The 12,379-nt window shown below is 37.7% G+C and overlaps 1 protein-coding gene across 2 annotated transcripts in view; it reads right to left on the bottom strand.

Annotated features, from left to right (window-relative positions):
* The window catches only part of wwp2 (WW domain containing E3 ubiquitin protein ligase 2), an 88,515-nt gene that overhangs the window by 12,612 nt on the left and 63,524 nt on the right, over nucleotides 1-12,379 (bottom strand). Inside the window, exons 12-16 of one of the 2 annotated variants that reach the window (XM_055009045.1) lie at nucleotides 9,909-9,990; nucleotides 7,758-7,886; nucleotides 4,312-4,390; nucleotides 3,639-3,710; nucleotides 2,030-2,118 (exon numbers count right to left, since the gene is read on the bottom strand). In XM_055009045.1, the coding sequence (XP_054865020.1) occupies nucleotides 2,030-2,118; nucleotides 3,639-3,710; nucleotides 4,312-4,390; nucleotides 7,758-7,886; nucleotides 9,909-9,990 (451 nt within the window). The remainder of the gene's footprint in view (nucleotides 1-2,029; nucleotides 2,119-3,638; nucleotides 3,711-4,311; nucleotides 4,391-7,757; nucleotides 7,887-9,908; nucleotides 9,991-12,379) is intronic. The other variant, XM_055009046.1, reaches the window with a different exon arrangement.

Here is a 12,379-nt window from a genome sequence, read left to right as displayed (position 1 = left end):
AAATTACATGGAGACAGAACACACGATCGATACAGCAGCAGGGCAAATTAAAAATAAAGACACAGAGGATGCATGTTAGACAGGATGAGGGACCCTCCACCAGCTGCAGAACCAGAACCAGAACTCCCCAAGGCCCCGCTGAAGGAACATGACGGGGGTGTATGGACTGACGGACGGACTGACGGACGCAGACACCTCCCAACATCCCGTCCGTGGTTCTACCCTGTGGTAGAACAGCATGATGTCACCTACCATAGGGTAAAACCACTGACGTGACACCGGAGACAGAGACACAATGCAAAACCAAAAAAACAGGGAAAAATGGAAACGCCACCAACAGGAAAAAATAAACAACAACAGATACAGAGAAGGAGGAAGACGGAGGGAGGATGGAGGGATACATGTGATGGAGGACAGCAGTGATGTGAGGAGGCAGGACGGCAACATTTAACCCTTCAACACCGTTACACACCTCTAGAAGCCAAATATTAGTGTTTATTAACAACAACAAACACACAAGAAGATGTGTTACGTTATTTCTGGAAAGTTATAACCACTTATAGACGTCAGAACCTGTGTTTGTTCCACCTGGGTGAATGTTTATCAGTTCAGATTTGATTGATTTCATGTTTTTTTATGATGCACAGAGCTGCAGTAATGCTGGTTCTTCAAGCATAGATGAACAGATGTGCGTTTCTGTGGTGCTGATTTCGGGAAAGAAAACTTTTAGAGCTTCCATCTGCCTTTGGGAAGTTAAAGCGCTTCTTCAGCAGATCTTCAGGCTTCACAAGCTGTGACAATTTATCGTAAAAAATTACTAATTCCTCATCAGTAAGAATGTTTTTGTCATCTTTATGCTCTAGCTCTGCTTCAAACTGGCTAAAATATTTTAAAAATGAAACATTAAAATTGCACTTCTGCACTAAATCTGCCATCCAGGTGCTGCAGCATCATGTTATGGCAAAAAAAAAAAAAAGCCAAACGGACAAACTTCTTTATCAGTGTGTCTGAGTTTAGGCATCAGAATAGTGGGACAACACTGCTGCCATCAGGTCAAACTGTGAATTACAGCTCTGTCCTCTATAATTTTCTGTTTAAAAATGTCTTTGTTATCTTCATGCTGTAGTTCTGCTTCAAAATTGGTTTAAAAAAAATCTTTGGTTCATCTTCATCTTGCTGACATTCTAAAATGAAAAAATATAAGCCAAACGGACAAGCTTCTTTATCAGTGTTTCTGAATTTAGGCATCAAAAATGTGGGAGAACACTGCAACCCTCAGGTCAAATTGTGAATTACAACACTTTCCTCTTTTATTTTCACCTTTGCAGAAAAACATCAAACAAAATGTTTTTTCCTCATTTTTTGACATCAGAACTCTGCTAAAGACACATAATTTGAGGAATACAACAGTTTATATAATCCTGATGTATAGAATTGAGTTTTAATGTTTTTAACACACTAATTTACCTTCAGAGAAAATAAAAATATGTACGAAATTGGGCAGCAGACAATAAATTTCTTCACTGCTGCTTAACCAGTTGATTATTTTCTCAATTAATTGATTAGTTATTTGGTCTAAGTTGATTGGAAGATACCTTCTAATGTCAAATTAATATACTATAGAATATTACCGTAATGTTTCTGAATGAGATTTCAAACTTTGCTTAGAAATCATTTAGTATTTAGAAGTTGTCTGAAAATCTGCACATTTTTTGTTTTGTTTTCAGCAACTAAAGGTTATTTCCATTGCAGATTAATGTTTCCATTCTTTTCTCGACTAATCAGTGTCAGAAGAAATGTGAAATACGTCTTGTTTCATCCACAACCCAAAGACATTCAGTTTCACAGAAGACAAAAAAACCAGAAAATATCCACATTCAGGTAAATGTCACTTCCCGAGGAGGAAGCAGGAGCAGACAAAACACCCCATCACCAACATTTAAACTGACTAAAATGAGAACAAAAACAAACAAAATGACAGATTGTGAGAAGAAGCTTCAGAAAGGTGTTTTGTTTCTGGTTTTCTCACCTGGCGATGCCTCCATAGTCCAGCCCTTCTTCTCCTCTCATGATGATGTAGAGGCGACGACGGAGATCGTATGGCTTCACATTCATGATCTGAGGACAGAAGATATCATTCATGTTTATTAGAGATGGAAAAGAAAGACAGGAAGTTAGAAAACTGTACATGTAAGTAGAGTTAAATAACCTCGAGCGTGCTTATATTTTTGGGTTTTGTGTGGGACTCAGTCCTGAATGTATTAACGCATATTTGTGTATCTAAAAGAAAAATTGTTTCACTTGTCTTTTAAGTCTGTCAGATTTGCTTCCAATTTGCGAACCAGAACTCTTAATTCTCACAGCTCTTCAGGCACTTTGAGTCTTGTAGTTGTTTGAAAGTTTCGAACTGATGCTAAAGTCGCCCTGAGGACCAAAAAGCAGCTTTAACTCTTGATATCAGTCTTTTCAGCCTCTGTATTAGTTGTCTGTTTGTGGTTTAAATGTCCTGTTATTTCTTCTTTCTTTCAACCATCACTGTCTTTGATCTTTTTTATTTAGCTACACATCATTTTCCATCCAAATGTCCTTCTACAACAGCAACCTTTTAGTGGAAGATCCCGAGGTGTTCCCAAGCCAGATGAGATATATAATCCCTCTAGAAAGTTCTGACTCGACCCTACTATCTCCTCCTAATTGCCTAGAAAACCTTGTCCTTATCTCATTAGCCGATTCACTGCCATTGGTAATTCAACCAATTTAAAAAAGAAGAAGGTCGTGCATGTCAGAAAAATGTAATGTAGATCAGCTGTAGTTTCCGGTTGTTCCAATAGGTGGAGCCTCTTACTGTTTAATATTGTAGAGGCCAGAGGAGATGGCTACTTGGGAGGCAGCCTTGTGGGAGTTTAGCTAGTAAAAGAGCACAATGGCTAAGATTCCTCTGGCGATTAATGGAGTCTACTCGGACAGTGATACTACAACTTTGTGGCTTTCGTTACCAAGTCAACTTTACAGCAAAAGTTGTGTCTGTGATAAAAACTAGCTTTATTAGCCTCTACAGCAATATCTACTGATGGTTAACTGCCGGCTATTAATCAATTCATTTAGATGTTGAACCATCTCAGCTGGTTCCTTCCACTGAAAAAGAACAGCAACTATCGGATGTCCGAGTTCCTGCCCTTATCTCTAAGACTCAGTCCAGCCTCCCTACAGAAATAAACTAATTTCTGTTGCCTGTATCTTTTTCTTTTGGTCATTCTCCAGAGTTCATGACCATAGATGAGGGTTAGAACAAAGACCGACTAGTAAATAAGAGTTTTGCCTTCCGGATCATCTCAGTCTTTACCATAAGTCTTTACTGGTACAACATCGACGTTACTGCAGACGCTGCTACAATCAGTTTGTCCATCTCACGCTGCATTTTCTCATCACTCCTGAACAAGATCCCGAGATCCTTGGGGGTAGTAACTTACACCCATCAACAGGAAGTCATCTTATCGAGGTGGAACTACTGTGATTGGTTTTAGGGTTGGGACCAGACAAAGAGCGCCTCAAAGACCCCAAAGAATCATCAAAAATCTGTGACTATTCATGATTCGACTGAATGAGGGAAGTGTAGTAAGTGTACAGAAGTATCTGACCTGCTGAAATGAGTCTTCAAACAGTGTCTGTCTGGACACAGAGATCTTCACGTGGCTCGGCAAGGCGTTGGACTGCAGAAAGACAAATAATATCGACAAGTTAGAGGTCAAAAAGTTGGACAATGTCGTACATCCCAGCCAGTAGCGAGCATTCACACAACAGTCTTGCATATAAAGCTGCAGCTACTAGAGGAATATGTAAAGTTTTATCTAAAAAAGAAGCATTTGTGAAACCCAAAATGCATATGCAAATGTGGTTTTCTGCTAAGGATGGGATTTCAAGGCAGTGTTTCATTCCTAAATCAGACTCTTTTTTTTAGTTGTTTGCCTTTTTTCGGTCATGTGGAAGACACTGTCACTTGGATATTACTGTCTATTAGCTGTAACTTAGAGTTGCTTTTTGTATTCATGAAGGCAAAGGATAAAAAAAACAAGCTGAGCAGCAGAAAGGAACAGAAAAGTTTTCCATAAAGGTACGAAAAAAACTGTACAATTATGATGATATAAAGTTAGGATACTGACTTCAAATTTAGAATTTATACATTCGGCAGTCCTGAAATGTTGAGCTGTTCTACATTAAGGTTTGTTCCATCTTTTTGATCTTGTAAACTGCAGTAATTCAAACAACACTCGAGTCAGGGTAAATGGAGAGTTTTATCCGTCCAACACTTACATGACACAGGAAACGGAACTGGTGATATTTCCACCTGAAGCTTCGATCGTAGGCGCCCGGCGATCCGCCCTGTCGAGACCTGCACACACAGAAAATACAGAATAATTTTAAAAAACTAACAAAAAACAAACAATCCTGACATGAGAATAATGATCTGAAACAAACGACAGAGTTGAGACAGATTTGGCGTTTCACAACTCAAACATAAACCCTCCGAACCTTAAAACTCAAAAATCTACAAAAATACACCTTTTATCAGACAAAAAAAGGAAAAAGTGTCAGATATCAAACTTTCTAACTGTCCTTGCACTACTCATGTGTGACAAGTGTCCTGTCTCGAGTATCAATCAAATCAATGCTTAAAATCAAGATCTTTCGTCCAAACAATTTTATTCGAAATGTCTTCATTTGAAAAATCGACAAAAACAAATCCTTTGTTCTAATCGGATTCTGTAAAAAACTAAAAACTCTACGATGTTCAGTGTAACTAAGAAGCAAAGACTGAGTTAGCTGTGACCAACAGTCACATGAGAAAAATTCTGAGTTTTCAAATTGAACTGCAGGCAGTGTCTCCAATGAGAAGACGGAGGATTCAGCTTTCTATAGATGATGAGCAGAGTAGAGAGAAAAACTCTGTAGAGGCTGGAAACATGGAGATAGTTAAATATCTGTAATATGAGGAGACAAAACCACCACACAGTGACAAAGACATAAAACAACAAAAATAAGACATAAAATGATCAAAAAGGAAGACAAAATGACAAAAACGAGACACAAACTGAGAAATAGAAGAAAATAAACAATACAAATGAGACAAAATTACAAAAAAAGACAAAAAATTGAGACGTCAAGAGAGACTGAGGAAAATCAAAGCTACTGGATCAATAAATAAATGCAGCATGGTTCAGAAACAGTGAACAGAGGAGAAGTTGTTGGAGATACATTCAGCATGGAGAAACACTTTTCTACAGGGGATAAGCGGAGACTCAAAATTGGACTAAAAATTGCCCCAAATGACAAAAAAAATGCCTTTTTAAGCAAAATTTTATTCATCAATCTATTTTACAGAAATCTAGGAGCATTTTCAAGTTATTTTGGACAATTCTTTAGTCAGCTTGGACATTTTTTGTTACTTTGGAGAAATTTTAAGTGATTTTAGACGAGTTTCAAAAGATTTTGGACGACTTTAGAATATATTGGATCAATAAAATAAATGCAGCATGGCTCAGAAACAGTGAACAGAGGAGCAAGTTGTTGGAAGATACATTCAGCATGGTGAAACATCTTTCTACTGATGATGAGCAGAGTAAATTTTTTCATTTTTTTGTCATGATTTAGAAGATTCCAACTTGGAAACGTAATTGTGCTGTTTCCACAGAGCTGCAGGATTTTATGTTACAGTGAAAAATGAGATTACAGTGACAAAAAAATAGACAAGAAAAAGACAAACTGACAGAAACTTCTTTGTGTTTAGAAGATGAGTGAAAAATTACCAAACTTGCCTTAAAAGCTCACATTAAATTTCCAAATAAAGTGTTTCAAGAGACTTTTTCACTGTTTTTTTTTTTTTTTTTTTAATTTTTCAAGAAATTCTATTTGATTTTTTCTATTTCTATGCAGTTTACAGTATTATAAGTGTGTGAAGCTGGACAGAAGACATTTCGGAGTTCTTTCTCGCCTTCTAGAAAGGAAAAATGAGCAAAAAAAAAAAACGCCCAGAAGCTGGTGGAAGCTGGGGTTCAGAGGGTTAAGACGGCCTGAGGTTCCAGTCTGCCGTCCAGTGTAAACATTAAATTCACACCAGCCGTCCTGCTCTAAATAACGGATTGGAGCGTCTGGGCCTGCAGCTGTGTTAGTATAAGCTCCACCAGCCCAACGAACACTCTGGAGATCTGCCTCGTCAGCAGCAGAGACACAGAACGAGATGACGGCAGGAAAAGAAGGAGAAGAAGAGAAAGAGAAAGAAGAAGAAGAAGAAAAAGAAGAAGAGAAAGAGAACAAAGAAGAAGAAGGACAAAACGAAGAAGAAGAAGACATAGAAGAAGAAAAAGGAGTAGAAGAAGAGGAGGAAGGAGATGAAGGGAAAGAAGAAGATAAAGAAGACAATGAAGAAAAAGAAGAACAAAAGAATGAAGATGAAGAGAAATAAATTGATGAAGAAAAAGAAGACAAAGAAGAAGAAAAAGATGAAGAAGACGACAAAAAAGACAGAGAAAAGATGAAGACGACAAAGAAGAAGAGGAAGAGAAAGAAGAAGACGAAGACAAAGGAGAAAGAACAAGTAAAAGATGAAGAAGACGAAGACAAAGAAGAGAAAGAAGACAGAGCAGAACAGAAAAAAACATAAGAAAAATAGAAAGAAGAAGACAGAGAAAAATACGAAGCGAAAGAGGAAGAAGACAAAGTAAAAGAGAAACAAGAAGACAAAGAAGACAATGAAGAAGAAAAAAGAGAAAGAAGAGGGAAAAAAGAAGATGAAGAAGGACAAGAAGAAGAGAAAGAAGAGGAAGATAAAGAAGATGAAGAAGAAGAGAAAGAAGATGAAAAAGAAGACAAAAAGAGCAAGAGGACGAAGAAGACGAAGATGAAGTTGATGAAGAAGAAGAAAAGACCGAAGAAGGTGGAGAAGACAATAGGACGAAGAAAAAGAAGACAAAGAAGAAGATGAGAAAGAAGAAGACGAAGAAGAAAAAGAGAAAGAACAAAAAGGAGAAGACAAAGAAGAAGACAAAAAAGAGAGAAGAAGACAAAGAAGAGGAGGAAGAAGATGAAGACAAAGTAGAAGAAGAGAAAGACGAAGACAGAAGAGAAAGCAGATGAAGAAGAAAAAGACAAAGAAGAGGACGAAGAAGATGAAGAAAAAGAGAAAGAACAAAAAGGAGAGGACGAAGAAGAGAAAGAAGAACAAGTAAAAGATAAAGAAGAAGACAAAGAAGAAGAGGGAGACGGAGGCCTCTTGCTGCCAGTCACATCTCGGTTAGGAAAAGGAGCGCTGGAAACAGTCCTGCTAAAAAACGGCGAGGACCTTTTCAGGATCCTAAAAATACATGCAAATATCAGCATGAAAAGCTTCACACACATGGAGGCGTCGACAGCAGCAAACACACACCCGCATGCCAAGCGTTAACGCACAAACACGGCACAAACACGCATGCCAGCGTAGCCTGCAGCGGCTCTGGAGCTGCACATCTGCACATTCTGCCGACTTCAAGGCAAAGATTCAGACGTCCTCAGGCTGAGGGGAAGAGCCGAGCGATCGAAACATGAGCTCTGTGACGAAATGTCAAAACCAGGCACAGAAATGACAAGAAGTGGGGGGAAAACAGGTCGAGATGTTTAGATCAAGCTTCAGTTTGGAGGCTTTCTTTTCCCCATTTGTGTGAATTAAAGAGTGATCTGAGTGGTGATTGGAGTCTACAGAGAGCAGGTCTGGGAGGAATATTTACCCTGACTCAAACCCGGGTCGGGGGTCTTTAAAGGTGGTGGTGCGCGAGTTGTGGTCCACAAAATATCGGACTCCCTCGGCGGTGTACTTCATCTCCCAGCCCGGGGGCAGGGGGTGCTCCTTGATCATCCTGCAACAGGGGAGAGGGCAGTGAGCACGGTCCCAGCCGGAGGGCCCCGTCCTGGGGATGAGACTAACAAACCTCCCCCCGCCAACCTGTGGAGCTAAAGCCGCTAACAGAGTCCAGCCTCGGCCGAGTTTAGCTCCTCTCCAGGCTGGAAATGTCATTGTTCTGGACTCAATCTGTGCAGTTTGTGCCTCTCGTGTCTGTTTTTCTGCAAACTAAACAGTTTCCTCAACATTTAGTCGCTGCTCTACAGGGTATTTTTAAAGATTTTTCAAACCATCTGAGTGGAAAATCATCAGTTTGCTTCACGTTAACCGTCTGAACCCCAAAACCTGTCGACAGGTCTGAAAAGTTTTAGGAAAAAAGATCATAAGAATGACTCCATTTGTTAGCCAGAAACAGTAAAAACTAAAAGAACTGCTGTATTTTCTATTTTCTGATGAACTAAGCTTTTGTATTTCATCTGGAATATGAACCAAATCTGATATTTCGTCAAAAATCGCCCAAAACAAGCGGTTTCAACTAACTATATTCTGTAAAAAAAAAATTAATTAATTTTTGCGCTCTTCAGTGCAAATATGAAACTATTACTGACTTAGCTGCAGTCTTCTGACAAAAAATTTTAAAAGTTTTTGGAAAAAAATGACACCATTTATCAACCAAAGAGTCAGATTTTCAACTTTGTGACGCTCAAATCATGTGGCATGAAGTACTGTCAGGAAAATGAACCAAATCTAAGTTTAAGATCATATTTCAACAAAATCGTTTTATTCCACATATCTTAATTTAAAATATCGTCAAAAATAAGCTGCTTTCTCGAACCAGATTCTGTAAAAAAATTAAAATTCTGCACTGCTTGGTGCAAATGTAAAGCCAGTAGTGACTCATCTGAGATGAACAGTCTTTTGACAAAAAATGTTGTGTGTTTTGAAAAAACTAAATCTAAACCAAATCTACTAAATACTTTTTATGTCTTCATTTGAAAAATCACCAAAAACAAGCAATTCCAACTAACTATATTCTGTAAAAAATTAAAAATTCTGCATTCCACAGTGAAAAAGTGAAACTATAAGTGACTCAGCTGCAACGAACAGTGATGTGACAAAAATTTCGAGAATTTTTTAGATTCTCTGTGACTTTATGCAAAACAGACAGAAGATCAATGGAGTCAAATTAAAAATCTAAGTAGTAAAATACCTACAACATGAGGACAATATTTTATTTTCCAGTATTGATAACACTTGTGGCACTTCAGAATATGTTGTACATGTAAATTATAGTTTTTCCTCAATTTTTGTGAAATAAATAATCAAATTGATCTTTTTCTGTTGGTTTTGAAGCTTTCTATCATCCCTACTGCTCAGTAGATGTTTCTGAGGAGTTCTTTCTCCTTCATGGAGTTGCAGGACTTTAAATTATAGTGAAAAATGAACCAACACTGAATAAAAATGAGGCAGAAGCAATAAAACTACTTGGAGTTCAGAAGGTTAAAGGAGATTTTAAGCACAACTGACTCACATTGTACAGATTAGAAGTGGACAAATGTCATTTTTACATTTCATTTTTGCTTTAAAATCTATTTTTTCCACCCAGACGGTTAGAAAAAGGTTGTGAAAGCACCTTTTAATGTGGCTGGAAATGTTGAGAAGATCAAAAAACTGAAGATTCCAAACCTGAAATGTGTGAGATTCACTTTGAAATTCAACTGGCATGAGTGAGGGGAGAGTGGAATCATTTTTAAAAGCTCTGGAAGGGTTTAATGTCAAAGAAAGAGGAGGTGATGCAAAAAACCCTGAAGATCTCCACGTTTGTCTGGTTATTTAGGAGTCTGTGGAGATTTCAAACCAACCTTCACATGCAGGAGATCATTATTTGGTGAATTTGCAACTTAAAAAGTTAAAATCTGGGACCAGTGAGTCGTTCATCCTCCATCCTGAGCAAACACCCAAAGAAAGCGACGTCTGACGAGCAGCCCGACTCATGCACACACTCAACCACCAAGACGTTTCTCCAGGTCTTGCTCACCCTTGGGTCCGAGGATCGTCCCACTGAGTCGTCCTGGTGTTGTGGTTGACGAAGTACACTCTGCCATTGTCCTGACGCTTCTCTGGAGAGACACACAAAAAAGAAAAAAAGATTTAGGAGGTTAAAGATCCACGAAGAAGAAGAAGCAAAAGAAGACAAAGAAGGAGAAGATGAAGAAGGAGGAGAAGATGAAGAAGAAGAAAAAGATGAAGATGATGATGAAGATGAAGAAAAGGAGAAAGAAAAAGAACACGAAGAAGACAAGAATGAAGAGAAAGAAGACAAAGATGAACAAGAACCTGAAGATGAAGAAGAAAGGAGACGAAGAGGAAGACAAAGAAGAAGATGAAGACAAAGAAGACGAAGAAAAGAACAAAGAGAAAGAAGACAAAGAAGAATAAGATGAAGAAGACAAAGAATAAAAGACAGAAGAAAAAGAAGACAAAGATGAACAAGAAGATGAAGAAAAAGATGTAGAAGTTGGAGAAGAAGAAGACAAAGATGAATAGAGAAAGAAGATGAAGAAAAAGAAGAGGAAGAAGAAAAAGGAGACGAAGACCAAAAACCAGAAGAAGATGAAGACAAAGAAGAAGTAGAAGAAGAAAAGAACGAAGAGAAAGAAGACAAAGATGAAGAACAAGAACCAGAAGGAGAGGAAGAAGATGAAGAAAAAGATGAAGAAAAAGGAGACAAAGAAGAAGATGAAGAAGAAAAGAAAGAAGAGAAAAGAAGAGGAAGAAGATGAAGAAAAAAATTAAGAGAAAAAAGGCAAAGATGAAGATGAAGAAGAAAAGAAAGATGAAGAAGACGAAGAATAAGATGAAGACGTTGAAGAAGACAAAGAAGAGAAAGAAGTTGAAGAAGTTGAAGAAGAATGAAGATGAAGACAAAGAATAAAAAAAGAGAAAGAAGACAAAGATGAAGAACAAGAGCCAGAAGGAGATGAAGAAGATGAAGAAGATGAAGAAAAGGAGATGTAGAAGGAGAAGAAGACAAAGATGAAGAACAAGAACCAGAAGAAGATGAAGAAGAAGAAAAAGACGAAGAAGAAGAAAAGAAAGAAGATGAAGAAGACAAAGAAAAAGACAAAGAAGGACAAAAGAAGGAGAAGAGGAAGATGGAGGCCTCACACACACACTAAAAAAACTTCCATGAGGTTAAGTCTCGCTGATGAACTCGCAGGAATCACCTGAGTGCTAAAAATCTCACCACCGGAGGAGAAACCCGGCGAGTCGGTGCGATATTTCACTGCAGCTGGACCGAGTTAAAGGTCAACGAGACGCAGTAGGAGGATTTAACGTTTAGAAAATCGGAGCTAAACGTGTGGAGAGGTCTCCAGAGAGGACCTCCTCCTCCTCCTCTGACATCTTTTTCTCATTAGCAGCAGCGTGAGGAGATCCAGAAACAGTAGAGCTCTCATAGCAGCTCCTCCTCTACTATCCACTCTCAGCTTGTTTTATTCTGCTACAACATCTTTATGGAAAAAACAACCTAAAAAAAACACCGCAGATGATGAGAGAGAAGCCAGAGGAGCTTCTACATGAGTAAAAACTGATCAAGCTGTTGGAATTTAAAGCTTCGGTTGATAAACGTTTATGGACAGTTTTATAGTTTTCTGTACACTCAGGATAGACGGTGTAAAAAAACTAAAATAATCTGATCATTTTAAAGTCGCTCTCAACCAATTCTAAGACATGTTGTGGAGGTTTTTCGTCATGTTTCACCATTTTAACAATTTTTTGACAAGTTTTGGAGTCATTTAAAGGAGTTTTTGGTCATTTTTGACCACTTTAATTTTGGACGAGTTTCAAGTCTTTCTTGATAGACTTTCTGGATAGATTGTGTGAAACAAGTTTTAAGTCGTTCTAGACAAATTATGAAGCATTTTGGACAAACTATGAGGCATTGCTGTGGAGGTTGGTGGACATTTTTTGACAATTTTAACTAATTTTTTGACAGGTTTTAAATTGCTCTCGACAAATTAGACATTTTGTGGAGGTTTTTGGAACTTTTTTGACAGTTTTAGCAAATTTTTGACAAGTTTTGGAGTCATTGAAAGGAGTTTTTGACATTTTTTTGCTAATTTTGGCTAAATTTCAAGTTGTTCTTGATAAATTATGAGACATTTTGGACAAATTATGAGACATTTTGTGGAGGTTTTTGGTAATTTTTGACAATTTTAGCTATTTTTTGAGATTTTTTGAGAACTTTCATATTGCTCTCAAACAATTTATGAGACATTTTGTGGAGGTTTTTGGTCATTTTTGACCATTTTAACCAATTTCAAGTCATTTTATGCCATTTGTTACTCTTCTTTGGACAAATTCCGAGGCATTTTGTGGAGGTTTTCAGTCATTTTTTTGACAATTTGAACTAATTTTGGATGAGTTTCAAGTCACTCTCAACAAATAATGAGACATTTTGTGAAGGTTTTTGGTCTTTTTTGAGCATTTTAACTAATTTCAAGTCAT

Source organism: Amphiprion ocellaris, chromosome 3, assembly GCF_022539595.1.
Source record: "Amphiprion ocellaris isolate individual 3 ecotype Okinawa chromosome 3, ASM2253959v1, whole genome shotgun sequence".
Lineage (NCBI taxonomy): Eukaryota > Metazoa > Chordata > Actinopteri > Pomacentridae > Amphiprion > Amphiprion ocellaris.
The sequence above is the reverse complement of the archived record's forward strand: the minus strand, read 5'-3'. Positions and strand labels throughout refer to the sequence as shown.